Source organism: Carassius carassius, chromosome 10 (genome assembly GCF_963082965.1).
Source record: "Carassius carassius chromosome 10, fCarCar2.1, whole genome shotgun sequence".
NCBI classification, from domain to species: domain Eukaryota; kingdom Metazoa; phylum Chordata; class Actinopteri; order Cypriniformes; family Cyprinidae; genus Carassius; species Carassius carassius.
The window spans coordinates 29806099-29827623 of record NC_081764.1 but is presented as its reverse complement, the minus strand read 5'-3'; the positions used below and the strand labels follow the sequence as shown (position 1 = coordinate 29827623).

Below are 21525 nucleotides of genomic sequence, written 5' to 3'. Positions count from 1 at the left end.
ACAAGTATGCTGAGCAGGTTTTAAGAGCCCAATAAATAAATAAATAACTGAACCATGTGCTAATCAGTCAAACATTGTTTCTGGCATGGGGTCCTCAACTTTCTCCTCTCCCTCTCCAGATCTTCATCCAGTGGACCTGTTGTCTCGAGTGCTGTCCCGAAACGGAGAGGCTCTGGCTGGGATCCATATGGTGCAGGAGGGAGGTGCTCGTGGGGTCCAGTTCTTCAGTCCTACGCAAGCACTCACCTTTCCATCGTCTCAGCTCTTCATTAACTGCCCTCTCTTCCCTGCAGAATTCTCCATAGTGGCCACTGTAAAAGTGCCTGAAACCAGAATGAAGGTATGCTTATAATGATGGACATTTAAAAGACATGTAATTCAGAGCTCCGCAAAGGGTCATATGCTTGTGTCCAGGTCAACTTTATTATAGAAAGTCTCAAAAATTTTAAATTTCCTATTTGAGAATAGTTATTTTACTCCAAACTCAAACAGGGTTGCTTTCTGGTGTATTGTATTCATGTGATAATTTCACTAAAAATCTAATTTTCCCTTATCTTTTGAGATAAGGCATACAGAGCAAAAAAAAAAAAAAAATATATATATATATACACACATTTTGTATGTTGTATCTCAAAAGATTAGGGAAAATTTGAGTCTTAGTGAAATTGTCACATAAACACAATACACCAGAAAACAACTCTGCTTGAGTTGTAAAGATGTTAATTTTTTCTATAATAATTAAGTTGACCTGGACACAAGCATCTGACCTTTTGCAGAGCATTAGATGCCCCATGTGCTTGCTGTCTTTCAGAGGAATGAGTATTTGTTCACTGTGGTGAAGGAGGATGCCAATCAACTCCTGCTTGGCCTGCGTTTCTCTAAAGAGAAAGTCCATCTCATCTATCAGGGCTCAATGGGGAGGGAACGTCTCATCTTTAAAAGAATCCGCCTGGCGGACAACCGTTGGCACAGCATGGTGTTAGCCGTCAGCGGTCATCATGCCACCCTCACCCTGGACTGCGGCGTCCCTCTGGAACTGTGAGTCTGTAACAGCAGTAGAAAGACCCTATTCACTACAAGACATAGACATGTAGATGACCTTGGACCTAAATTTTTTTTTTGGTTACAGTTTCTTGGCCAAAAATGCACATACTCTTGCAATGAATTCTTGAGCAATTAACTACAAATGAAATGCAAATTTCATTTTATTACTTGTTTTAAGAACAGTGAAGCATGACATCTGTTATTTTTAGAGGAAGCATCTTTCAAAACCATAAAAATAGAATAGAAAAGATTCTGAAACGAAAGATTTTGCAGTTTAAAGTTGAGTTCTGGGAGTAATGTACTTTCCCTGATGGGTTTCAGGGTCCATAAACAGCCATTTCCCTCTGATCTCAGCACCGATGGTTCCAGGTTCCAAATCGGAAGTCGAAGGAAGTGGAAAGGCCTGTTCTCTGTAAGATTTGTATTCTGATATATATTGCTAATTATTTTGCTTTATTTAAAATATATTAGCATACATGCAAACATACCTGTTGGTAAGATGATGATCTGTCTTCTTTCTTAAGGGTTTACTGCGCCAGCTTGTCCTTTTCCCCGGATCAGACGCAACGCCACGTGTTTGTCCCTCTTCCAATCCAACACTGGTTGAGCTTTCTGTCCCTACAATCCTGTCAAACTTGCCAGTGAAATCCCAAATGAATGATGTCTTGCTCCCTCCATATGGTAAATCTAAAAGATTTTAATTCAAATGATGTTAAGGTTAAATATAAGCATCCTAAAATAACAACAAAAACAATGTAATAAAATAAATATATTCAACCAGAATAAATAAATAATTAAATGAAATTATAAATAAAACAATTATAATGTTTGTGATAATTGAATAGCGTCTTAATTTTGGTATGTTTGTCACATAGATACATTATAACATTTTATGATATAAAACTATATTATTTATATTATATTATTATATTACAAAAATTTGTGTTCTTTATATACATATATAATTAAGGCCATAATAAATATTAAAACTGAGAAAATAAGTTGGTTAGAAATATCAACGTTGCCAATCTTAACATTGAGTTACAATGAACCATTAGAAAAATGATTTTCTATCATGACTGGAGCCATGGAAAACATATTGAAGAAAAGTACAGATCTGTGTTGTGAAAGACCACACCACTGACACATCACCCGTGGCCGGATTGAGTTATGGTCCCAAACTAAACATCTGACACTTGTTTAGCTCTGAAAGGAAAACAGAGGTTCTGCCGCTTGCAGTGAGAGCTGTCAGTGATTGAGTGAGTGTGGGTTTACGCTGGCACACATCTCTGGCATGACAAACAATGCAGTGTTTTTGTCATTTGTATTGACAATTTAAATTAGCTAATGGTAACTTTGATCTGGTTAATACTTTAAAACCCTCACAGCCCGAGCTCATTAAACATATTGTTTCGTCTGTATTAAAACACTGAAACACTTGTTTCATATCCATATTCTTTCATGAAGTAGATCCATTACAAATAGTCATCCAGTTTCATTAAGATATCAAAAATACACACACACACACACACACACACACACACACACACACACACACACACACACACACACACACACACACACACACACACACACACACACACACACACACACACACACACATATTACTAATCCATTAATCACAGATTTCATAAAATACAATATCATTTAATGCAATTCAAAAAGAGATACCACTTTAACGAATGCATATTTGTTCAGTATGTTTGCACTCTCCTTTTAATGTTCAGAGACGGAGGTCCGTGTGACTCTGGGGTCTAAACCAGCATGCACTGCAGCAGAACTGGGGCAACTCTGGTTTGACACTCTTAAAAGAGGCCTTTTTCTATGTGATGGTGCATACTGGCACTCTATGTTGCAAGGTAGGAAACTAAAAATCAATTTGTTTAAAAAAAAATCACAATAGATTTTTTTTTTAATTATTAATATCTTAGTTTTTAAACAAAGTGCTTTATTTGAACTTTTATGATTATGACCTGTCAAGTCAAATCAAATTTCTTGATATAGCGCTTTTCACCAAACACATCATTTCATAACAGCTTTGGAGAAAATCATTTTGTTAATGTTTGTAACATATAAATATCTTAATGCCTTATAGTCACATTTAGCAGATTAGAGCTGGGCTTAATATAGTATATATTCTGCGACAATAAAGAAAAAAGCAGTTGAGATAAGCTATATATAATATATCACTACATACACACACAGACACACACATATTTATATGTACTTATACATGCTATATAGTAAATTTGGCTTTATGTGAGTTTACTTTATGTATGAGAATAAAGTTGGATATTTGGATATCTTTATACATACTGTATCAGTACTTTATACTGTACATAGAGCTCTATGATATAGTTTCTGTAACAGTCTAAACAATCACACAACCGAGATTTGCTAGAGTCTGCTGTTTTAATTTAGAAAAAGTAATGTTATATTCACCTTTAACATGCAATATTCATATAGATCTCATATCTTATAATTATTTATAACCATACTCATATTTGATCAGTTTCTTGACCAAAAAGTATTGTGTCAATGGTGATGATTGGTATTTTGGTATGATTGGTATTATGATTACCATAAAAACTCCTGTTAATGCCCTTTTGACAGCTTTTAGTTTGAATTATGCCATTTGTTTGAATGACTCTTTTTAATGCTATTCAATCTACAGAGAAAGACAGACTACACTATGTAGACGAATACCAGGACCTCTACACCACCTCAGAGACTCTGGACATTGAGCTTTTCCAGATCCCCTCTGTTGGGCTGTTTGCTGCTATGGCTCATCAGGCTAACAAACCAGGCTCTGCCATCTACCACTGGAACCACGGCCAATTCCAGCTCTACCAAAACATCAGCACCTTTAAAGCCCAGGCATGGAAGCAGTTCACTATAGGGAGGAAGGTGAGAAAAGACTATAATGTTGTCAAAGTCTAAGGGTGCTTTCACATCTCTAGTTCGATTCATTTGGTCTGAACCAAGGGCAAAAAATTATACATTGTAGCATTTTTCAGCTTTTTTAGTTCCTTTTCAAACCACACTGATTGCTTTGGTCTGTACCAGTTGAAACGAACCAAGATGCAGTCACATGACGCAGAACCTGATTTTACCAAGTGAGACATGTTCCTGGGACAACATCTTTGTTGTCCCTGGAACAACATTGTGATTAACCAATCAGATTTGAAGAACCAGTTTATAGATTTTGTGAAGTTTACGCTTAAAATCACAGTTTGTTGCTTGTACATCAGTGTCATTCATCTATCATTTCCTCTGATTTTAGGGATTACTCATGGTTAGGGTTAGGTTTAGGTGTAGGGATATGGTCAAGAATATATTTTTGGAGTAAAATGTTGTTCCAGGGTCAACAAAATATGTTGACCTAGGAACACATCTAACTCAGCAAAATCAGGACGTGCGTCACATGACAACATCTACATCACTCATTGGCCATGACGTATTTCCTAAACTGCTTTTCGATTGGTCAGAATTTACGTGCAGGAAAATTCCAACATAAGAGGAAAAGCCAGCAAACAACACGGAGACAACACAAATACACGACAACACGACTGCGCGGGCTGGTTTTGTCCCTGGCCATAATCTATTACATTGTTTGTATACACCACAATATGCAAAAAATAAATTTCTATAATGAAGCGCGGATGCAGCTTAAAAAAACAACGTTCTAATGCACTGCAAACGGCGAGCGGGCATCGCTCGTAACTTCAAGCGGAGGCGTGCATTAATTCTTCTTAACTCTGACATGCTCATGTTCATCTGACCAAATTTCTATGAGGCTCCGCACCTCCTCACAACTCCAAGTTTGTCCACGAGCTGCCATGCTAAAGTGCAAACTGTCAACAAACACTTCCTCATCCCATAATGCACAGCGCAGCTGACTACGGCAGCTGGTTTAGTCCAAAAATGATCAGTGCTTTTTGCAGTTGGGTCTGTTCGAGGTCGGATCACATTCTCACCACAAACAAACCGCTCCAGAGTTCATTTGAAAGCGTAGCGAGACCACCTCTTCAAGCAGGTGTCAGTACGCTTGTTTGGTCCGCTTTTGGTGCGCACCCGAGTGCGATTGCTGCTTTCTCACCTGCCCAATCGAACCGCACCAAGGGGGGAAACGAACTCTGGTACGATTCAACCGAACTAAATGAGGCAGGTGTGAAAGCACCCTAAGGGCCCTATTTTAATGATCTAAACGCAAAGTGTAAAGCGCACGGCGCAGGTGTACTCAGGGCATGTCCAAATCCACTTTTGCTATTTTAACGACGGAATAACGGTTGGCGTGTCCGGGCGCATGGTCTAAATGGGTTGTCCCTATTCTCTTAATGAGTAATGGGTGTTTTTTGAGCGTAACGTGCAATAAACCAATCAGAGTCTCATCTTCCATTCCCTTTAAGAGCCAGTTGCTCTCGTGCCATGACGGATTTGCTATTTACACGGTGGAACTTGGCAAGCGCAAATATAGAACGCATCTCCGAGATGAAACGGAGCTGCTCGTGTGTGAGCAAATAGATAGCCTAAGTCTGCTACATGTGATGACTATCCATTATGACATGTAGGCATATATATGTATATGTATATCTTATGCATTGCAATCCTTTAATTTTTAATATTTGGCATGTTTGTGTGCTGCTGTGCATCCGTGTGTTTAATAAGCAGCGTATACGCGCATTGCAGACCCGCCTATACTAACACGCTATTTAAATAACAAAGAAAAACATTGCTCCAGACTTTAGACCAGGTTTGAGCTGATCTGTGGCACAGTCTATTTTCAGCTCCTTAAATTAGCATTGCGTCAGCAATGGGCCTGAACACACCTCTTTTTTAGACCAATTAGCGCAAATGTATTTGCTAATTAAACGATGTGGCGCTGGACGAGAAAATGCGAACGGCGCCGGACTGAAACTAGCAAACACACTTGCGCTGCGCCTTGCGTCGCATTGCGCTGGGTGAATGATAGGGCCCAAAAACTTTGAAGCGGTGAAACTGTCAATAAAAATGTCCCAAACACCATGAATATTGACTTACACATATAAATAATTATAAGTTAACCAGATTAAAAAAAATTCAAAATAAAAAAAGGGTGGTGTTGGCGCAGTGGATAAGACACCTGCCTTTGGCATGAGAGACCTGGGTTCGAATCCACTGTGAGACACCAATGTGTCCCTGAGCAAGACAGTTAACCCCTAGTTGCTCCAGAGGTGTGTGACGTCTGACATATATATAGCAATTGTAAGTTACTTTGGATAAAAGCGTCAGCTAAATGAATAAATGTAATGTAGATGTAAAAAAATCAAGCATATAAATAAACATATTAAGTGTCTAATATGTAAAAAAAGATTAGATGATATTAGTCATCAAAATCGCTGTACTGATTTAAAGACTGCAACTAAGGATTTTCAAATATAAGTAATATTTTTTACTTTTCCAAGAATTTCAGCATTTTAATTTTTCTCTACTACAATCTCCAAACAGTTATATCACCTAGACATTTTTGTTTAAACATTAATTTGAATGAAATTGAAACTGTAAATGGTGTTTATATTGCTTAAAGTTTTAAATTTTTTTAAGTTTAAATTATAATGGTCTTAAAAAAAGAACTAAATTTGATAGAACAGAAATAAACATGATAAAAAAGACTAATATTATAATTCAGAATAATAATAGTTCAGAATATAGAATTTTTTCAAAAATATAATCATTAATTTTAAATAATAATTTGAAAGTATAAAATGTTTATTGAAGTCACAGTTTTAAAAAAGGGTCAGATCAGTGACATTGAAACATGCTGCAGATAGAGGACTTGAAATTGCTGTAAAACAGGCAAAGGTTTGTACAGTGCAGCTGTAGAGAGCAATGAAATTTCATTAGGAAAGAATTACTGGCAGAAAAAGCCTGAGGTGAAATGTTAAGAGAGATTTACAATCAGGAATGAGGTAAAGGGCAGGTAAGAACTGCGACTGGATTTTTAGAGATACACTTGACGTGGTTCAGTACCATGAGTGTGATCTGCATGTTTTCCACTCAATCATGCACAAAGCCACAGAGAACTTACGTTACACTGCACTGTGGGAGCCAGGTGTGTTTGATGTGGTCTTTCTTACGCTCAGTACAAACATATGCAATAACTTTAAATCACTAGTGTAGTCAGTCACAGAAATTAATTTAAAGTCTGATACTTTCCCTTCTCTGAATGAATCATTTTTACACATCTGTCTGTCTGCAGTGGAATTGTTTAGTCTTAATTATATCACACAGATCTTGAATTATAACGAATAGGAAGTAATAAAGGTTCTTTGTTGAAACCTGCACCCCTTTACGACTTTTATCATCATCATTATATAATAGAGTTTGTATTTATATCAGTTAAGGCATCACTAAACTCTTCACCTGAGTGAAATTATGACTCATACTAGGCAGTATATCTACCACCTGATCTTCACATGGGTCTAAATTTAGCGAGCTGGATTCATGATAGACAAATGATGGGCTGACTGATAAGTGTAACTCTATCTCTGTTTGTCTGTATCAGGCTCATTAATAACTGTGTGTGTTGTATGTGTGCCAGATGTTCTTGGCGGTGTCAAACTCCGTGGGCCCAGTGGACGGAGAGCGAGAGCTATCTGTGATCTATCGGTGGAGTAATAAGAGACTGAAGTTTGTGCATTATCAGACCCTGGAGACGCACAGCGCTCGTGACTGGGAGGCCTTTCATATTAATAATGAAGCTTTTTTAGCTGTGGCTAATCACAGAACAGGTTGGTCCAACAATGATGTACTGGGGCTGAACCAAGTGATTCCTCAGTGCCTGACTAGGCTCATACATAACGGTCCAGAATACTGTTAAATGGTTCTCAGTTCACCCCACTCCATAAATGTTGACCGAAAAATATAAATTCATACTCAGCATAATGTCTTTCCAAGCCCCTATGACTTTCTTTGATCTGTGCATCACAAAATATTTGACATTTGAAGATACGTTTGCCATACAATGAAAGAATATTGAAGTGTGAGATATAAACTCTAACTTCTTTAGTCTGACTTTCTGTCTCACAATTCCAAGCTTCCATCTTCTAGTTCTGCATTTATATACCACAATTCTTACTTTTTTTCCTCTTAATTCTGAGTTTAGATCTCACAATTCTATGGAAGCCCATTTCTGCAATGGAAAAAAATTATAAATAAAGGTAATTACCAGATACTTTTTATCTGGTAATTCTGAATAAATTTAGAATTGTGACATAAACTCACAATTACCCTTTTTATTTCATAGGTGGAATAAAAAGTATTTGTGAGATGTAAAATCAGATTCCTGACAGAAAAAAAGTTGAGATGTAAAAAAATAAATATATATATTGTGAAAATATATATTTTGAGATAAAAGGGAAACTGCATGAGTCTATATTCCGCAAATTTAACTTTTATTTTTCTCAAAAATTAATTTATATCTCGCTATTAAATCTGTACAATTACACTTTTTTTCCTCAAAAACTACTTTTTACTCTATTTGTGATCAAATAAATACACTCTTAGCATAAGATATTTCAAGTACATAAAAAAAAATAACACTTTAGATTGGTAGTGTATGGACTGATAAATTTGGAGCCTCTGATGGAGTTCAGTACATTTTTATCCGCACTTCATTTTGTTACTGCTCTTAAAATAGGTGCCAGTAGTCACATTTATTATTATTTTATAATACTTATATTATGTTCCTGTCACCCCTTTTAGAGACTGGCAATCACAACATTGACAGCATTGTTTATAAGTGGAACCCAGGCACCAATATGTTTGAGGTGAATCAAACCATCTCGACATCAGGAGCTTATAACTGGGAGTTTTTCACCGTAGGGCCCTACCACTTCCTAGCAGTGGCCAATGCATTTGATGGCACCTCCACCCAAACAGATTCATCCATCTACATCTGGCTTGGTGGAGCCTTTCAGCTTTTTCAGACTATAAGGGTGAGTTTAGAAAGCATGACATTTCAAATTGCTCGAGATGGACACAAGGCACTAGTACTTTCTGATGGCTTAAAATCAAATGGATCATTCTGAAACTTGATGATCTAAAACTTATTTACTTTGAATGGAAACACTGGTGTAAATGGGGTACATTTCTATCCTCAGCTGCACAGTAATAATTATATTGCAGGTAAAAAAAGTGAAAAAAAACAAAAAAAAAAAAACGTTGAATGATGGACTCATAATGGTGTTTACCAGTTGCAGCATGTTATTTTAAATTTACCTGACACCTGTTCTCACAGAATCAACTTTTGGGCATCTGTAGTATTGCTGGGGTTGTTTAAGTATAGCTTTAACTCTTGTAAAAGACCCTGAACTGCTAATGAAGAGATTTATTGCTTGAAATCCAGTTGTCACAAACGTTTCATTCATAACTACAAATGATTTTACCTGTTTAACGACTTAACACATCAGACAGTTTTACTTTAAAGGAAAGATAAGATATAGTCAATGTCTATTTATGTGTATTGGGTTTGGGAAGATGATTTCTGATAAGGGTGGAGGGTGACATAAATATTTCAAGCATTAAAATGAATAAACGTAGTCTAAACAATTAGATTTTCAAATTGATAAAATAAGTCAACATCCATTTTCTATGGAGGTAAATCAGTAGCTAAACTCGAGAGGTTGAAAATTTCTCCTACATAAGTCCATCATTCATCTTTTTGTAATTTGTAATGATTTTTCCACTTTATTTACTTGCAATATAATTCTTATAAATGCATATGTCGTAAACATTTGTGTATGTCATTTTGTTTGTGTGAATGTCATTGTACTCATTTGTAACTATTAATCTAAAACTTACAATTCAGAACACGGGTGTTTTGATCATTGTCTGTGTGTGCAAATTGAAAGATTCATCTTTTTTTACATCAGAGCTGTAAGTGTAAATTTCAACTTACAAATACGAATGTTTATAAGACAAGTTCTCACATTCAGATTTTCAACCTCTTCAGTTTTGCTACAGTACTACCTTCATAATTTTCGTTGAATGGAAAATAGCAGCTTGGAAAAGTTTTTTTTGTTTTGTTTCACAGACAAGATAAAATTAAGGTGAAAATGCAATATTTTCTTTGGAATATTTTATTTTTATAGTCAGATGAAAAAAGTAATGGCGGCTTTCATTCAAGTCTATAAAAATGTCAAACATTTTCAATCATTGTTGAATTTTCTCGATATCACTGATCCAAAGTCAACGACTTAACAAGGCAGACCTGTTGCTTGTGATGTTGTCAGCAGTTTCAGATGGGAATTTCCCCATGTGCAGATGTGTTTTACAGGAGAAAAAAGAACAAGAAGAGTTTTTTTGTTAGTATCAATCGTTTGATTTTGTTAGATAATTATAGTGTAACATCATCTAAAGTCATTTATGACAGTGATGTGATATGGATCTCATGAATTTTTGGATGCAGTCAGTGTCAATTCAGCAAGACTGTGTTTCCCATAAATGTGTCAGATACTACAACTTTCTTAACCCAGTATAGAAAAACTTCTGAGGTTTAGCTTATAATTATCAGAAATGGTGTAAGCAGCCTTTTGTCTCGAAAAAGCTAATGATAAAAGCCATGGCAGTATTATTGTTATTATTACCAGACCAAATCTATTTTTCTTTCTCAGTGTGAGGGACCAAGCAGTCAAGGGCAAAGAATGCAGGATTTCCAAAAACAAGAAAATGATTTATTAAATGCCAAACAAAATTACAAATTAAATTACTTGAAAACTGAACAAAATAAAGTCAGGTCTAGGCCCAAAAACAGGGTCAACTGAACAGAACCAAACTTAACAGTAATCAAAACCAAACTCGACAAAAAGAAACATGACCTCTCAAATGACACACATGGGGAACTTATATACACAAAGGACTAGTCCATTACACATACACAGGGAATAACACCAACATTACTTAACACAATTCAAATAAATAAAGTAATAAATTCAGAAACATGAATAAATGGGTCATCCACAAAGTAATATAGCCAAAGAATCATACTCAACAAAATATACATAGAATTATAATAACCAAATAAACAGATATAATTAATCTGGCACCCCCAGCTAATTAGCAACATGGTTTAATCCAACAGAACAAAATGGCAGCCACTGACGCCAGCCGGTCCTTTATCGGAACGGACCTCCACCGAAGCGCTACGTCCCAGACAGCACCAACCCTCCACTCTTTCCACGTAAGAACTTAAACTCAAAAGAAATAAATGTTAACATGCCAGTAACAACTAGAAAGTGTGCACCCAAACTAGAAATTTATGGCAGAAAACAAATTTGAAAATAAAACAATGAACGTAAACTAAATCTGTGTCTGTCATTATTATGAAATATGCGAATAGCGTGATCTGTAACCAAGGTATCTGTAACAAATGTGTCATGAAATACTAAACATAATCTAAAATAATTGTGTAAACAACCCAGAAAGAGGGATGCATGTGTGCATGGGTTCTCAGTTACTGCCCCTTTGGTGTGGCCACGTCCTCGGCCATCACATTCCCCTCCCCTTCAGGCACGTCACTGACACACCGAGAGAGGAAATCAGCCGTAACATTGTCTTTCCCTGGAACATACTGGACAATGAATCGGAAGGGCTGCATGGCCAAGTACCACCGAGTAATTCTGCTATTTGTGTCCTTCATCCTCTTCAACCACTGTAGAGCCTTATGGTCAGTTTCCACAATAAACTCTCTCCCCAGCAGATAATATTTTAGGGAATCCAGAGCCCATTTCACAGCCAAGCACTCCTTTTCGATTGTAGAATACCGGACCTCTCGCGGGAAGAGTTTACGGCTGATACAAGCCACCAGCTGTCGTCCATCACCTGGCCCTTGCAGTAGCACAGCTCCAATACCTCGTTCCGAAGCATCTGTTTGCACAACAAACAGTTCATTAAAGTCAGGATTATGCAACACAGGGTCCTCACCCAGGGCAGTCTGGATGTCTTGGAAAGCCATCTTTGCTTCCTCTGACCACTGAAGTCGATTGGGGCATCTGGATCCCACCATATCCGTCAAGGTTGCTGCTCTGCCAGAGAAATTAGGAATGAATCGGTTATAAAAACCTGCCATACCAAGGAACGATCTCAATTCCTTCCGTGTTTGGGGTAAAGGACACTGTTGAATGACTTGAACTTTTTTTACCTGGGGTCTGACCACCCCTTTACCAATGACATAGCCCAGATATTCAATTTCAGTCCGGGCTACAGCACATTTGAGTGGATTGATGGTGAGGCCAGCTTGCTGGAGTCGCCGCAGAACTTCTTGCAGATGTTGTAGGTGCTGTTCCCAAGTGTCACTATAGATAACAATGTCATCCAAGTAAGCGGCCGTAAAAGACAAACCATGTAATATCTGGTCCATGAGCCTCTGAAAAGTGGCTGGAGCCCCATGCAGGCCAAAAGGGAGGACCCTAAAATGGAATAGCCCCCATGGGGTTCTAAAGGCAGTCAACTCTCTAGATTGAAGAGTGAGAGGAACTTGCCAGTATCCTTTGGCGAGGTCAATGGTGGTCAGATACTTGCTTTGACCTAAGCGGTCAATGAGGTCGCTTATACGGGGTGTTGGATAGGAATCGAACTTAGAGACGGAGTTCAGGTATCGAAAATCAATACAGAACCGTAAGGTTCCATCCTTTTTGGGGACTAACACCACTGGGTGACACCACTCACTCTTAGACGGCTCGATGATTCCCAACGTCAGCATCAGATCAATCTCTTCCCTTAAGGAGGCCTGTAATCGCTCAGGTATTCGATAACTCATCCTTTTAACAACAGCATCACCTTTCAACACAATCTCATGTTCAATCAACGTGGTGGCTCCAGGGTACTCAGAAAAAAGGCCAGGGTGACAAAGCGCTCTCACTTGGGATTGGCAATCCTTTGGCAAATGCTCCAGATTAACACATCCTGCGACCGGCTGAGGCAAATATTGCTCCTCCAGTTCCTCCTCCTCAATCACCTGTTGAATCATCAAAACTGGTGACTCCTTCTCAGGACGAGGAATCCACTCCTTCAGCAAATTAATGTGCAAGACTTTACTAGGCCGGTCCAAGCCTGGTGTGGTGACTTCATAAGTGGTGCGTCCCAGCTTCCGCCGGATCTCAAATGGACCCTGCCATTTCGCCATTAATTTGCTTTCCTGGCTTGGTAACATCACCAACACTTGCTGGCCAGGGTTAAAACTCCGTTCACATGCAGATCGATCATACCACGATTTCTGGGATCTCTGTGCCTCAGCCATGTGAGTTTGAGCCAGTCTCGCCATCGCCTCCAACCGTTCCCTCATCCGCACAACATAAGAGATCACGTTTACCAAGTCCCCGCTACCCTGGGTTCCTTCCCACAGCTCACGAAGCAGGGTCAAAGGGCCTCTCACCTCACGTCCATATAATAACTCAAAGGGAGAGAACCCAGTCGAGGCCTGGGGAACTTCTCTATATGCAAACAGGAGGTAGGGCAACCATTGGTCCCAATCCTTGCCTGACTCACTGATGAACTTGCGAAGCATTTGTTTGAGTGTTTGATTGAAACGCTCTGTGAGGCCATCCGTTTGCGGATGATAGGGAGTTGTACGTAAACTCTCGATACCCAGCAGCTGATACACCTGCTTTAAGAGAGTGGACATAAAGTTAGTGCCCTGATCAGTAAGAATCTGACAGGGGAACCCAACTCTGGAAAACAGCTGTATTAAGCATGTTGCTACGTACTTGGCTTTAATGGACTTCATCGGGAACACCTCAGGATATCTAGTCGCATAATCAGTTATAACCAGCATAAATCGATTTCCAGCTCGACTCCTTTCTACAGGACCCACAATATCCATACCCAGTCTCTCAAATGGCGTACCCACCACAGGTAGAGGTTGTAATGGAGCTCTGGAAGGACTTCTCAGGGAGACTTTCTGACACTCAGGACAACTTTTACAGTATTGCGTCACATCCCTCCTTAGTCCTGGCCAATAGAAGTGTCTTTTAACGCGAGCTAGGGTCTTATGTTTTCCTAGGTGGCCAGCCCAGGGAATTGAATGGCTCAACTGGAGGATTACCTCTCGGACACATTGTGGCACAACAAGCTGGTTTGTCGACTCAAACTGGCGATAAAGAATACCTTTTTGGAACAAATACCTTTCGGCAGTGTCAGTGTCATCAACATTGGCCGTAGCTCCATGTTCTGCTTTCTTGAGGTACGGAGCCAGACTGACGTCCTCCTGCTGGAGCTGGACCATGTTAGTGGGCACCTGGAAACTCTGAAACAAGTCACATGAGGGGTTAGCCGGAATCTTGGAAACATTATATGCAAGCTTGTCCCGTCGTCTTTCACTACGGGACTTCCGCGACTTTGAAGGTTCTACTTCGATATCCACATCAAAGAAAGGTAAAGTACAGAGTGTTTGCGTCGGTTCCTCTGCCCGTTTCATTTTAGCCCTGGTGACCACAACATTGCAAAGCTGTTCCGGCTGCAGTAAATCCAAAAGCACTGGTAAATCATGCCCCAGAATCACAGGATACGGCAAATTATCTGCAACCCCAACGTCCAGGAGATAAGTCTGTCCCTGTATGTTGATATAAAGACCGGCGGTAGGTAACAGTTTCTCATCGCCATGGACACAGCGGATCAGTCTCTTGTCAGAAGGATTAATCAAGGCAGGTGAAACAAACTGTCTGTGTACCAATGTCTGGTCACTGCCAGTATCAACCAGAGCATGGAGTTCTTTACCGTTCACTTCTACAGTGGTCATCTTTAAGGACAGTCCAGGCTTTAACGGAGCTGCATTATTTCTGGGCACATAACACACTTGAGAGAGCTTGACAATGTTCTTCGGGCAAACAGGTTTGGTATGACCCTCTTGGCCACACAGGTAACAAATAGGCACTTTCTTAGGTGGTTTAAAAGACACAGCTTCCGGTTTTCCTTCTCCAGGAGGCTTACCAGAGTTGTAGTACGGGAGTGGATGAAAGACATGAGGCTTGCGAGAATCTCTCCCACCCCGCCAACTCCATGGCTGGTTCCTTCCCCGGGCAGCAACGAACACATCCGCCAATGATGCAGCTTCAGCAGCAGTATCAGGGCCCCGCTCCCGGATCCATACCTGAAGCTCATGAGAAAGCATACGGAGATACTGCTCAAGAATAATTATTTCTCCAATTTCCTCAACAGTTTTACCTTTAGGTCGAATCCACTTCCCATACAACTCTTTCAGCCTGGCATACAGTTCATTGGGACTCTCAGATGATTCCACCTCCAGAGAACGAAATCTTTGTCGATAAGTTTCTGAATTAATGTCGTACTTTCTCAGAATAGCCGACTTGACACAATCGTACTCAAGAGAGTCATCAATGTCCATTAGCACATATGCCGCTCGGGCCTTACCAGTCAGTAGGGGAATCAGCCGGAATGCCCAGTCAGCTTTAGGCCAACCACACGCTGCAGCCATCCTCTCAAAGGTGATCAAAAAATGTTCTATGTCATCAGAGTCACTTAATTTTTCTAATCTAGGCTCTTTGATCAAGGACTGACCTCTATCATGGTCCACGTGGTGAAATTCTCTTTCACTCCTTTTCGGGAATGGTCGATCAGAATCAGGGTCACCACCCTGCATTTCCCTTGGACTTGGATTCATAGAAAGTGGATCAGGGGTGGCCGGAGTATGAGTACGAGCTTGCACCTCCATCTGAAGCAGGCCAAACTGGTGCTGCAATGCCTTAAATCGCCGCTCTTGTTCCTTTTGCTCTTGGGCCCTCCCGGCCTCCCGAGCATCCACCTGCGCCATGTGGGCCCGGAACAAACTTGTCAGATCTGCCAGCGTTGGCTCCCGGCCTACTGACTCCTCTGCGACCAGTTCCTCACCATCCTCCATGATCTCTTCCTCTTCTTCCTGTGCTTCCATCAGCACTGTCTTTGGAGGCCCTTTCCTTCCAGGCCGACTCATAGCCCAAAAAAAAAGTTGCAGGGGGGGGGGGGGGGGGGAATATATAGGGAACCTGCCTCCTCTGCTTATCCCACTTCTGACACCATATGTGAGGGACCAAGCAGTCAAGGGCAAAGAATGCAGGATTTCCAAAAACAAGAAAATGATTTATTAAATGCCAAACAAAATTACAAATTAAATTACTTGAAAACTGAACAAAATAAAGTCAGGTCTAGGCCCAAAAACAGGGTCAACTGAACAGAACCAAACTTAACAGTAATCAAAACCAAACTCGACAAAAAGAAACATGACCTCTCAAATGACACACATGGGGAACTTATATACACAAAGGACTAGTCCATTACACATACACAGGGAATAACACCAACATTACTTAACACAATTCAAATAAATAAAGTAATAAATTCAGAAACATGAATAAATGGGTCATCCACAAAGTAATATAGCCAAAGAATCATACTCAACAAAATATACATAGAATTATAATAACCAAATAAACAGATATAATTAATCTGGCACCCCCAGCTAATTAGCAACATGGTTTAATCCAACAGAACAAAATGGCAGCCACTGACGCCAGCCGGTCCTTTATCGGAACGGACCTCCACCGAAGCGCTACGTCCCAGACAGCACCAACCCTCCACTCTTTCCACGTAAGAACTTAAACTCAAAAGAAATAAATGTTAACATGCCAGTAACAACTAGAAAGTGTGCACCCAAACTAGAAATTTATGGCAGAAAACAAATTTGAAAATAAAACAATGAACGTAAACTAAATCTGTGTCTGTCATTATTATGAAATATGCGAATAGCGTGATCTGTAACCAAGGTATCTGTAACAAATGTGTCATGAAATACTAAACATAATCTAAAATAATTGTGTAAACAACCCAGAAAGAGGGATGCATGTGTGCATGGGTTCTCAGTTACTGCCCCTTTGGTGTGGCCACGTCCTCGGCCATCACACTCAGCATATTTATTTTTTATTTTTTCATTTCTCTAGACATTTGGGGCTACAGACTGGGAGATGTTTCAGATTGGAAACAGAGTCTTCCTAGCTGTTGCCAATGGACACATGCTGTGTGAGAGAGGACCAAGCCTCTTATGACATCAACTCAACTATATATGAACTTGATGTGACAACCAAGATGTTCCTCAAATTCCAAGACATTGTAACATACAGGTAAGGCCAGAACTAGAAAAGTTTTTTTTGGGTTGAAACAATAATCATCCAATGTTTTTTTTTACCCGATTTCCTCATGTATGGCAGTGCGGTGGACTGGGAATTCTTTTCTGTTGGAGATGAACACTTCTTAGTCGTAGCCAACTCTTACGATGGATCATCTTACTCTTTGAACAGTGTTATATACAGGTAATGATTGAAAGCTCAAACATTATGCACAGATCATAACTCACAACTTCATTTAAAAATACATGCTGCAGCACTTCAGGTGGGTAAAACGCTCTGTGGGTTGCTATAGAAAAAGACGGGCATTTGTGTTGATACCACGTGTAAAGGCTGGAATACACTCCACAACTTTTAAAATCGAATATTCTGTGAAAATTTCTTAACTGCATAAAATTGGCAGACAGGCTATGACTTCGGGAACTAGAGTCAACTCTTCCTATTGTAAATCGTGGAAAAAACGATATAACTTTTTTTTAATATCCCATCCTTCCTTCCACACTTTAAATGTAAGAGATGAGTAAACCTGTAAAAGTCATGGTATCTCGTAAAAAAATCAGATTTTCTTATATACAACAACTACTGTAAGCCTATAGTATAAGACTTATCTTTAAAAGGTGTTCAATAGTTATTTTCTAAAATAGATAAAAAAATTGTAATTGTATAATTGTATACAATACAATAATTGTAACTTTTTTCCTCAAAATTAATTTATTACACTTGAGTTACAAGAATGACAAGATATGCAACATAATTCTGACAGACTTTTTCACAATTCTGAGTTTACATTTCACAACTGTTTATTATTATTATTATTATTATTATTATTATTATTATTATTATTAGTGTTTTCATCATGGTATAATTAACAATACCATTGTTATATATATATATACATATACATTTTTCTTACAACTGCGAGTTTATATATTGCAATTCTGACTTTATCTCTTACAATTCTGGCTTTTTGTCTCATAATTTTGAAGGAAAAAAAGGCCAAAAATAAATATAGTCAGAATCGCAAGAAAAAAAAAACTGAATTAAGAATTATTAAAAAGTGACCTTTTTATTTATTTATTTATTGTTCTGAGGAAGAAACGGGCTTCCATATAGGATAAGATTACAGTAAGTGCTATAAACTATAATGAATATTGCAGCAAATAGATTTCTTCTTCAGTTTTATTGTTTTTGTCCCTGATAGATGGCAGGGATATGAGGGTTTTGTTCCTGTCCATCGGTTGCCTACTATTGGATGCAGTGACTGGGAGTTCTTTACCTCAGCAGAGGGTTCATACCTGATGTACTCCAGTGCCAAAACACCTCTCTGCAAAGTCTTCAAGCTGAGGATCCACTGAAGGCACAAACAATAGTTCAGTTTTTGCTTATTTTTACCACATGCCACAGAAGTTGATAGAACTGAATTGTTCTCTTTCACTAGTGACTTCTGCCTTGACTAACACTTTGATGAGAAACTCTTTAATGTCAGAGAAGTCAATCAAGCTGAAAGGGGTGGAATATGGAGTTTGATACTTCCTGTAAACTACCTCATCTGCATAAAAAGGACTGTCAAGATGAAAGAGTCTTTCAGTGGTGACTCTCTCAAATGTGTACTCAAATCAGTTCAGTTTAAAACTGTTTAAATGAGATTGATATTTTTCTAACGATTAATGCGGTTTTATTATTATTATTATTAATGACATTTATACAGCCTATAAATGTTTCAAAATTGCTTAATAACTTGTCTTATGTAATTACATTAATAAAAGTTATGACAAAGTTTGTCTTGATATTGTGATGAGATATTAATGTAATAATGTGATGCTTTTAAAAGTAACATTTCACAGCACTGACACTAGAGAAAAATATATAGTGTAAACACTTATATAATAGGGACCATGATTTTCCACAGTATCTTTAGCTTCAGGGGTGATAGTAGTTACCGTGACAATGCTTTCAAACTGCCGCTGGCTGAAGGTGGAGATTTGCACACAGAGTGGAATGAAGGAGGACGAAAAGGAGGAGCAGGGGGAGACTGAGAACATGCATGTACACACACAGACACACACTGTGTTATTTTGGCATTATTTATGTACTATTATAATATTTAAGAATGTTTTGAAATAGGTTAAGTTTTATAATTTGTTTTAATTTGTGTTTCATAATTTTTTTTTTTTTTAATATTTAGCCTTAATTTATTCTTAATTCAGTTTTAGTCTTTTTTATATTTAATGTCTAATTTTAAGTTTATTGATATAGTCAGAAAGTATGCAACACCCGCTGGTGGACTACTTTTATTCATTCCTATGAGGATAATGTGAACAAATATACAATAAATGTGTCTTGTTTTTGCAACTAAAAATCGTAAAACTGCTTTGTAGTTTTTTTTTCTTTTACTTCAAACAATGCCAAAAACTTTTTTTTTTAACCTGCAAACACACCATTGTCTCAAATGCACGTAACGTGCAAAAAATTGACTGTAATATCATTCCATAGTTTCAGTTAATAAAAATAAATTTTAATACTTTTAGCTGACAATAATACTGTGTTGTACAGTGTTCAGATTGTTGTACAGGTGTCTTGATTTGCTCTCTGTCTCTTGCAGCTACTGGCGGAGGTGAAGGAAAAAGCTCTTCAGGGAACTTCAAAGGATGAGCTCAGTGGTAATAACACTACAAAATAATGCTCAATAACCAGGAAAATGCTTAATAACACTTCTCATAGTCTTTTCATATTGATATGTCATTCTTATAAGTCTTCTGTTTATGTTTTACTATATAATCAGCACTGCCTGGAAAAAAAAGGAAATGCTTTTTTAATTTCATGATATTTTAAAAACGAGGAGCAGAAATTACTGTGTGTGTGTGTCAGGGAAGAGCTTTTGTCTCCCTTTGTGTTCATATCATATTTAGATGTTGAATGTTGTCTGAGGCAGATGGATCAAACTGGAAAACTTTTACCTCCAGTTACCTTTTCAAAACAGTCATCAGCATCACTGCTAATGTGATCCCTCTAAAGGTTTACATGCTAAACGGCTTTCTGTGTGTTCTAGTGCATGAGCATTTGAGTGTTCGGGATGCAGGGATCAGGTTAATGACTTCACTCTACCTCTGTCCCGGACCAGTGCCAACAGCAACACACACACACACACACACACACACACACACACACACACACACACACACACACACACACACACACAAAATGGCAAACTTCTGAAAATTAGTATATACTTTTGGCTAAAGTTTAACAGTGCAAGTAATATTCAGCACTGCTGTATCGGATCAGTATAACTGCTGCAAATCCCACAATCCCTTGAGAAAAGCCATGCTTGTGATCTGATAGACGATGACTCTGCCAGCACTTCAGGATGTGTGTGTGCCCAGTCCTGCGTTCCTGAGTGTATGGCTGCTAGAGGGCAAGAAACGTCTCGGTTACGTATGGTAACCCTTGTTCCCTGAAGGAGGGAACAGAGACGCCACCTTGGTGACCGACGAATATGGGATATCGCTTCGATAGACCAATCTACTTCGAGTGTAAACTAAACGAGCCAATGCATATTGGCATGCAATTATTGCATCCAGCTGCCGCTGATCACTGCGTGAGTATAAGAAGGCAGCAGGTGCAATGCATTCCAGTTTTTCGCTGAGGAGCCGAGCCGGGGACCCGGCAGCTCAGCGGCAGTACAGCAACCATTGTAACGGGAAGTGGCGTCTCCGTTCCCTCCTTCAGGGAACGAGGGTTACCATACGTAACCGAGACGTTCCCTTTCAGTCGGTCACTCTCGATGCCACGTCGGTGACTGAGGAATATGGGATCCCTATCAAAGCGCCATGGGTGCTGCCCCTTCCAGTGCCCTGTGCGAGCCGCCTGCGCCCCTATTAGGTGTAGGCCAGGGCTCAGAACAAGTTGCTCCACTCACCGCTGGCAAAGCACTACCTCACTGGGTGAGATTGGATAACACTGGGAAAACGTACCCGGTCCGCTTGGAAACGGGACGCTGCGGAAGCCCCATCCTTCCGGAAGGAGGTCTCGGAGGCAAATACGCATATAGCATCCGTTTAGGAGTATACAGAGAAATTTGAGGTGATTAAAAACCCTCTTGAGAAGGCAGAAGTCTGCCGGGGGAAACACGGGCTCTAAGGCTATACCGTGGACTAAACACATACGAGTACCGCTTAGGTCTCAATATGGAACCCACCCTTTCATGGTTCTCACAGATGCATCATGAAGGCCTGGTGCCGGACGTTCCGCCGTGTCCAGCTGCTTAGGGTGATGGAGGATCTCAACAGGGTCTACAGTACGGACACTC

At 39.2% G+C, this 21525-nt stretch overlaps 1 protein-coding gene across 1 annotated transcript; it reads left to right on the top strand.

The window, feature by feature from the left end:
* The first annotated feature begins 85 nt into the window (after window positions 1-85).
* Window positions 86-18941, top strand: LOC132151435 (thrombospondin-type laminin G domain and EAR repeat-containing protein-like). Its single transcript, XM_059559535.1, is given in 12 exon segments — window positions 86-340; window positions 812-1038; window positions 1366-1456; window positions 1569-1725; window positions 2793-2924; window positions 3740-3972; window positions 7646-7835; window positions 8809-9041; window positions 17034-17110; window positions 17112-17213; window positions 17301-17402; window positions 18418-18941. Coding segments are annotated over 12 exon segments (1953 nt in total). The 3' UTR covers window positions 18572-18941.
* Window positions 18942-21525: the final 2584 nt, after the last annotated feature.